At 46.4% G+C, this 8,300-nt stretch overlaps 1 protein-coding gene across 1 annotated transcript; it reads right to left on the bottom strand.

Annotated features, from left to right (window-relative positions):
• Positions 1–4,422: 4,422 nt before the first annotated feature.
• Positions 4,423–7,610, bottom strand: supt7l (SPT7 like, STAGA complex subunit gamma). The gene is made up of 4 exons (XM_068752359.1): positions 7,198–7,610; positions 6,753–7,077; positions 5,554–5,791; positions 4,423–4,849 (listed from the first exon to the last, which is right to left on the bottom strand). Exons 1-4 carry the CDS (start codon positions 7,608–7,610, stop codon positions 4,548–4,550), a joined length of 1,278 nt encoding a protein of 425 aa, XP_068608460.1. The 3' UTR covers positions 4,423–4,547.
• Positions 7,611–8,300: the final 690 nt, after the last annotated feature.

The following is an 8,300-nucleotide window of genomic DNA, read 5'->3' as shown; positions in this document are numbered from 1 at the left end:
TTTCTGCCTTTGAACATGAAAGGTGATGTGATAAGTTTGAGTGGGAGACAAATAACAGCAGGGAATTTAAAAAGGAACACATAGAGAGTTTGTGCTGCTTCTTGTTCTTTGCACTTGATTTGAACTAAATTGTATATTTTGCTTTGTCCCAAAAGGGTTTTTCCAGGAAGGTTAGCCTCACCTCAAGCAAGTAAGCGTCGTCTGCACAGCCAAAGCCAGTAATGATGGAAGGCATGCCGATAAATAACCGTTGTGTTTAAATGGTGCAAAGTGTGTATCAAACAAACGGGTATCGCCATTCCGAACCTCAGCATCCGGCTGTCAGTCGCTACTGCCTTGCGCTCGGTTTTGCACTACCTCCGAAGTGTTTTGACAGTTTGGAGAATGTGCCAACGGATAGCAGACCGAAATGGGATGGTGGCGTACACCCGGCATCAACAGGCTGACACTGAGGACTCATCAAAGTGTCACAGCTTCACACACTAAGGCGGCCTCGTGACAGTGTGTCAGACTTAACACGGAGACTTTCCCAGAATAAGCAACGAGGCGGAAGGTGACTCGACCAACGATCCATCCATCGAGGATGGCGCTTTGCAATTGGGATTTGAGGATGCAACTCTTGACCCATAAGAAACACCCCACCGCAGCATTCCAGCACATCAAGCCGACATTCACAGCATTTTACATTTTACAATGATATCACCATTGTATTTATCTGTTAGTCTGATGTGCTAAAGGTTAGTTCCTTGTATCAGCGGGAGGTTTCTAAAACAGTGTTCTGAGGTGCAGACAAAGCACGAGGTGAGTTGGTGGGGGGGGGGGGGGGCATGCCGATGCAGTGATTAAGGCCATTAGTGCAAAATTGAACTCCTTCATGGAGTCGAGACAGTCAAGTCACATAAAGAGCCCCAAAAACTTCCAATTACGCGATGAATGCGGAAGCACACGGTGAACTTTAAGCCAATTTATCAAACACAAACACCGAGAGGCTGCACTGGAGCCTGCGGCAGGTCGATTACTGCAAGATATCTGCACCATCATCTCAAGAGCCGTTACCCACAGCCGTATCAATCACGGTGAAATGCAATGAGAGAAAAGTGTTGCTTTTTTTGTGCTTTTCTTTTGTGTGTTGCCAACAGCGATGTGGAGGTACCATCCCATAGTTGGTTACCCTGACGCAGATGAGTGCATTACTCAGAAGTGTCGTGTCAGCAATAATAATTGTACTGCATTCTTACGGGTTTGGTATGAAATGACCGATTAGGCTTTTTAGCTGCATTCCATACAGTGAAATGGCGGCGCAGCTGCAACTGCGAGCTAATCACTGGTGTGTGATGAGGAAATGCTTTCCTCTGGTAGCATCGCCGATCTGCAGCATTCTGATGCCATGAAACTGCCCCTCGCTCTGAAGGATTAGGAGTGTCCAGGTCTTCATGGTAACGGAGAGAATATAAATCCTGGGATTGAGGCCTTTGCAAAACTGCAGTTGGTGAATGGCACAACACTGCCCTCCAATGGAAGACTGAAGAACTGCCCCGACATAGAACTGAACTTTTTCCACATGCTGAAGTGTCCTTGGGCAAGACACTGAACCCCATCTGGCACCACCGTGCATCGCCAGCCGTCGCCCACTGGAGTGTGTGAATGGGTGAAAGTGAGGCCAAATTGTGAAGCGCTGTGGACAACACGAAGGTGGAAAAACACTTTAGTCCATTTACCAGCCCATTACAAATACTTGAAGCTGTCAAAGACATGGAATGACATGGAAGCCAAGCATGGAGTTCAAGTATTTAAATGAATATTGTACCCTAATGAGACAAATTGGACTTTCACAGAGCCTCACTCCACTTCCTGATTATACTTCTGGCTGCCCTGCAAACAAATGGATGAAGTCCAGATTGAGGAGATTGCAATTCTTGCTTTATTGCACATTTCATTCAGATTGCTCTGGATTCAGATTGAGGCTGTGGCAGCGTTCGATCAAGCCTCTCATATCTGGAGAGAGACGCCTCCAACACCGGCCGCTGTAGCACGGACACCTTTGAACCTGTTACATGTCGTATATGTTTGGGGACAATCTCCCTGATGACATCATTAAAAACCGAGAATCTCCTCTCCGCTCGACAAGACACACACACACAAAAAGACAAATGGGCACATTGACATTCAATTTCTTCAAACTAAACATGTTCCTCATTCTGCTCGCAGACTGCCTGGGAAGAATACCTTTCTGTTCTCTGTGGAGGAATGTAATTAATCACTTTCTCTGGCGCTGAGGGTGATCTGGCCTTCACAAGGACCCCCGCTCAAAAACACATCTTGACATTTTTACAAATCCACTTTTTCCCCACAGGGCAAAGTAAATCAGAAGCTACCGACAAGCCGAAGGGTCGCACGACGATGCACGGCATAAATGTAACAAGCAGCGCCGCCGCTTCAGCGCACCGCAGCTCGGGATTTCCTGGTGGGAGCAACACATCTCCAGAGTATTTCACTTTGTCGCTGTGGATAAACTTCAATTCCTGAACCTTTGGCTCAGTTTCAGAAAACACAACAATACAAATCTCAAAATGCAAAATGAACCAACAATGTTGTCAATGCAAAATCATCTTAAACCAGTTGTAATAGTCCTCCAATTAGAAGAGCCGTGTGGCGGTCAAAACTCACAATCCAAAATTGACTAGCTGGTTATATTTTAATCATCTTTCTTTAACCTACGTTTCATTAAGGCCGCCCGCGTGCTGCTGAGTCTCTGGTGATACATCCAGACACCATCGCTAAGATTCAATATAATTGTGATATTTTGTAAATGAATTGCTCCACAGGCTTGTTTGTTTGTGTTTCATCTACCATATTGACATTACATTGTCGTAAAAGCTAACAATAAATTAGCACACCGCCATCTCGCTGTTGGGGGTGGAAACGGTTTAAAAAGAATGCAGTCATGAATCTTTGCATGTGAATTAAAGCCAGTATTAAAGTGTTTTTGAGAAGCTTTGCAGGATTAAAACAGTCGTTTGCTGCCGCGTAAATGCTTTTATGTACGAAGGACTTTCAACGGAAACAAGCCCGCAAGGGCTTTTTTGAAATGCTCCTCTTAGACAGGATGTTTGACGTTATTTGTACTGTAATACATGCTACTGTGTGACTGTACTTGTACTCTAACATTCTATCTAATAAATATATTCATCATCATCATCAACCATTGCAGGTAAACTCCGTAATCAGATCATTCACAAATCCTACAAGTTCAAGGCTTTCACCTTCAGCCAGACTCCAGATCAGAAGATGCTCCAACCGCTTCAAAGGAAATGACAAACATCATAATTCGGGTTGAGGAATCTTTGAAAAGAAAACTTTTTCTTCAAAAATGTTAAAGTGAGTCTTTTGATTTCTTTGAGGTTCAAGATTAGACTCCATTATTTCCATCTTGAACAGGATTTAGTTTTGCATTGACTGAGGATTTGTTTTTATTCATGAAAGTATTCTCTTTCATCTTGCCTGGCATTCTGACTTAAACTTTCCACCTGTTCACACGGCACAGAAACACATTTTATGAGGTGCAACATCGATATTTGTCCTCTTAATTGTGAAAGTGACAGAAAATAATCGCATTTACTTTAAAAGGCTTGCGCATTCAGCATGCAAAATTATGCACAATTAATTTTCTATTAAAGCAGAATTGATGTCGCCTTCATGATGCAGACAAGCAAGCCATAATTGTCTCTGGTGTTGCATCGGCAGCTTCGGCTCATTACTGAAACAGATGCTGATTTAGCGGAGAGGGCCTTCAGGTTGGCAGGTGTTTTTGTGCATGTGTGTGCGCGCGCACGTGCACGTGTGTGTGTGTGTTTTCAAGTGGGACGTTCCTCTGCATTTGCAGTGTATGCCAGAATGCAAACAAGAAATTGAAAATACATCATAATAACGGAGTGCGTGTTCGTGTGGGGACAAAATATTTTCATTCTGGTGATGGATCTTTTCATTGTAATGAATATTGCAGATATCAATCGGTACGTGAAGACAAACCATTTTATAAATGATTAACTTGTTCAAAAGATTTCCTTTTGAATGGCTAGCTAGGATGAAAGAAGAGACTTTAATCTTTCGTTGTGTGCATAGTCATAGTAAATAATATTCCGTGGGTCTTGGAATGCCGGGAAAAATGCACGAAAACTGGGGCGCTCGGCATATAGCTAAGATGAAAATGGCTGGCACTCAATGAGTTAATTATGCTAATGTCACCGTCCTCGAATGCTTTCTGAAAACCCCCCCCCGTCATGAATCAAATGAACATGACCGATGCTTAGAAAGATGTTTATTCGTTTAAACCTTATTATAATGAATGCTGTAGAAACAAAAAAGCAATAAACAGAGATACACAAATAACAAATAAAACAACCACAAAGTATTTCCTTTCCCTCGTCGTTCCAGTTTGTTCTCGACCGGAGCGTCCCACAGTCCAGCGTGTCGCCACCTCGGGTTGTTTTGTCTTTTCAGGATGACCCTGAAAACTTCCTGGGTCAGGTCAGTCTCCAAACACGGCCTCACATCTTCCTCGCCCGTTTCTTGGGTCGCTGGTTGAAGACGGGCGAGGTCCCCATCAAGGAGTCAGGCGAATGTGACGCATAGCTTCCGTCGGACGCGGTGCCTCCAGGAGAGGGCGCAGTGGCTCCTCGTGATTCGCTCATGGTGGACATGGGCCCGCCCTCCTCAAACACATCCTCGCCCAGCACGCTGTGGTGGTGATGGTGGGGAGGATGACTGCTGGCATTCTGGCCCTCTTCGCCATCCTGCGGCTCCATTTTGACCTGCGGCCAAAGTGGCGAGTTGTTGGCTCCGCCCCCGCCTTATGAAGGAAGAGAAATAGTTTAGAAAAAGGAGATTTTCTTCCACAACAGCACTGGTCAAATCCACCGACTATTACTGTGTAACAAAGCGCAGGGCGCTCTCAGGCTCAGCAGCACGTCTAATAATGCCAAATGAAAAATTAAACAAATAAATAGCTTCCTGACATTTTCAATAAAGTAAATAAAATGAAGTTAGCTACTTTTGTTTTTACAGAAATGTGAGTCATATTAATCCCGATTGAGGAGCATTAGCTTGTGGTGCAAAAAGCAAAGTTGTCCTGCGTGTTCTCCGGAGTTTCTTCACTCGCAAAACGTTCTTTGTCCATGAGCACCACGCATGCACAGCCCACTGCTGATTGGCTGTTTTACCCGCGCCATGGCTCTGCATGTAGCCAATCAGATGATGCTGGTGACAGAGTGGTGTCGCTGTATCAGAGCCAAAATCAGACAGTTTTACATTGATCTCTTATCCGCCGTCTTATTGGCCGATGTGTGTCAAAGGCCGATTATCAGTCGATCCCTCGTACATATGCTCTGCAAGGAAGTCCGTGATACCGTGAATCAGCGGGAAATGAACTGCGATGTAGCGAGAGACGACTGTACACCAAACACATTTCTGATGATCAAGCAAAGCAAGCAGCTCCTTGAACTTCTCCGTATCATAAACACGGAGAGTTCGATCCAGCCAGGCTGCTCGTCTCACCTGAAGCGTGAGGGGAGGCTTCCCCATCCAAGCCCGACGCCAGCCTCTCGCTGTGGGCCCCGAGGACGCCCACGGGCAGCGCCTGGTCCCCAGAGGCCGGGTCGGCCTCGTGCTCCTCGCTCACAGGGAAGGATATGTCACTCATGGGCTCCTCCTTAATCCTCAGGGGTTTGCAGTCCTCCAGCGCTTTCTCAGGGTTCACCAGCCGCTCGTATTCCTCCGACAGGTCCTTGCTCACCTGGAACAGACAAAGCTTTTAGGAATCCCATTCTCCTGGTGAGAGCAGCGATCCGGAATGCTGAAACAATACTTTTCATATCATTAGATGTGTGTGTGTGTGTGATATTTTTCCGCTGTGCGGCTCACGGGAGTTGCTGGAGACTATCCCAGCTTGCTATGGGCTAAAGGCGGGGTACACCCCGAATGCATCGCCAGCACATCGCGGGGCCACATGGAGGCACACTAACATTCACGCACACACTCACAAACTACGGCTAATTTGGGGTCGCCAATTGACCTAAATTGGATGTTTTTGGAGGTGGGAGGAAACCGGAGAACCCATGCGGACTTTTATATCTATATTTCTGATTCTCTGAATGACTCAATTAGCCAATATGTCAGAATATAGAGACGGAGCCAGTCCGTAAGATAACTCGAAACGTTCTGGACGGATCTTGTTGAAATTTTCAGGAAATGTTGGGAATGTTACCAGGAACAGATGATTACATTTTGGTAACGATCCAGAAGAGATCTTGGATTATGGATCACTTTGATTTTATTTTTACATTACAATCAATGGAGCTTCAAAATGTGTTCCTCAATATCTCGGTTGATTATTGACCGATGTTTGTGGAATCATGTATCCGAATTTCATCCAGATCAGATCCAGAATGACGTTAGGAAATACTTTTCATGGTTGGTGTATAAAGATACCAAGAACAATCGAGAACGTTTTGATGATGATCCAGATCACCATGTGGACGGTGTCAATCCAGTTAGGAGGGGAACGAGCTGCTCAGCGGAGGTCTGCGCTCTCTGAGAGCTTTTCTAGTTTCTTTTTATAAAGTAGGAACCGAATGACGAAACGAACACTGAAATAATAGGCCTTAGATATTTGGATCAAACCCTTTTAAGCTATATAGAACCAAAGTCTTTACCGTTTTACAGTTGAATAGAGGGACGTCCCACTCCAGCCTCACCTGCAGCATGTAGCTGTGATAGTCCTTGATCCGCACTTGCCAGAAACGCTGCAGGGCGAGCACACTGCCGATGCCCACCTCGTGGAACACTTGCTCCACCACGTCCGGGAAGGGACTGGTGCCGACCCGAGCCTCCCGGTCCACTGCCACACGCAGCAGGCGGGTGATGCGCAAGTAATGCTCGTGCACCAGGTCCGTCAGGGTCTCAAGCACACTCTCCTGGGATGACTCGAAGCCAGCATGGGCCAGAACGGTGGCCACTGACTGATACAGGAGCTGTCTGCACGAGGGCCAGCTCAGCTCTGTGACAGGCTCGCCTTTTCCCCTTTCAGTGGAAGATGGAACGAGATCAAAGAGGCTTCTTAATTCTGAGCGTCTGATAGGACTAACTATGAAACGTGTGAACTGAGTTCAACTTCATGGCTGCAGCATCACATTAACTTACTTATAGAAGTCACTTTCAGGGTTACTGTGGCGCAGCTGGAAGGGCTGCCGTGGAGCTTTGCTGTCCACTGGTAGCAAGTCGTCTGGCACGGCCGGTGGGGTGGGAGGACGCAGAGGCAGGCTGGCATCGGCCTCCTCCTGCCTGTTGCCACCCTCCGAGGACGACTGTCCCTGAGCCAGCAGGCCACGGAGGCGGCGGGCGTGCTGACAGAGCTGCACTGTGTGGATGGTGAGGCTGCAGGGCTCAGAGGGGATGTCGAGCATCGTGGTGGGCCGGGGGCGCTGCGCCGAGGGCTGGTGCAGAGGGGGGTCCTGCATCTCCACTGAGCGAAACTCACGCTGGAGCAAATCGAAGGAGCTGCGACTGGGCGGAACGCCGGCGGGCCCCGGGATCTCGCCCCAGTAGCGCATCATGATGAGAGAGCCCGGGCTCAGGCTGAACTTAAAGCCGCCCCTGGTACTGAAGTTAGAGCGAGGAAGAGGAAATCAAGGATGAAATCGGGTTGTTGTTGTTGTTCAAATATGTTAATGCAGATTTTTTTCTGACAGACAGATTCTTAAGCACGAGAAAAATCACAGCAATTATAATATCTGAGAAATACATTATGAATTATCATTTGAAGCAAAATGATTCAGTCGCTGTTGTACATTACTCTTATTGACAGAATATGGGATTGATCAGCTAATTGCAATCAGATCAAACAAACAGATATTGATATTTACACATTCAACGCAAAGAGCTATATTCGATCAGCCTCCTGATTTATCATCCATCCGAAGGGACACATCTTTGCAAATCAAGTAATGTTAAAGCACTAAGCCAACTCTCACGGTTTCACTTAGAGTAGAGTCCAAACACTTTCTCTCCAGGCTTGAATTTACATAAAGTTTCCATGTCCAAAGTCCAGAAGGTACACGACTGCTGACCCAAAGGTAAAAGAAGAGACATCTCCAGCACCTCATTACCATCTAGATAAGATGCTGTTCTGTGGGTAATGGCAGAAAGCCTGCAGTGGTACATGGCGGGGGCTCAGCGATAATCAACAGCTGCCTCGAATACTGAAAACGTGCAGCGTGTGAGGGTCAAATTTATTCTAACAAGTT

The sequence above is a fragment of the Brachionichthys hirsutus genome, chromosome 18 (assembly GCF_040956055.1).
Source record: "Brachionichthys hirsutus isolate HB-005 chromosome 18, CSIRO-AGI_Bhir_v1, whole genome shotgun sequence".
Lineage (NCBI taxonomy): Eukaryota > Metazoa > Chordata > Actinopteri > Lophiiformes > Brachionichthyidae > Brachionichthys > Brachionichthys hirsutus.
Note: the sequence above shows the minus strand (reverse complement) of the source record. Positions and strands in the feature narration are given on the sequence as shown.

Coding starts and splice junctions, on each gene's coding strand:
- supt7l (XM_068752359.1), bottom strand. CDS start 7,610: ATGATGCGCTACTGGGGCGAGATCCCGGGGCCCGCCGGCGTTCCGCCC. Junction 7,078..7,197: donor CCTGAAAGTGACTTCTATAA/GTAAGTTAATGT, acceptor TTCCACTGAAAG/GGGAAAAGGCGAGCCTGTCA. Junction 5,792..6,752: donor ATCACAGCTACATGCTGCAG/GTGAGGCTGGAG, acceptor TGTCTGTTCCAG/GTGAGCAAGGACCTGTCGGA.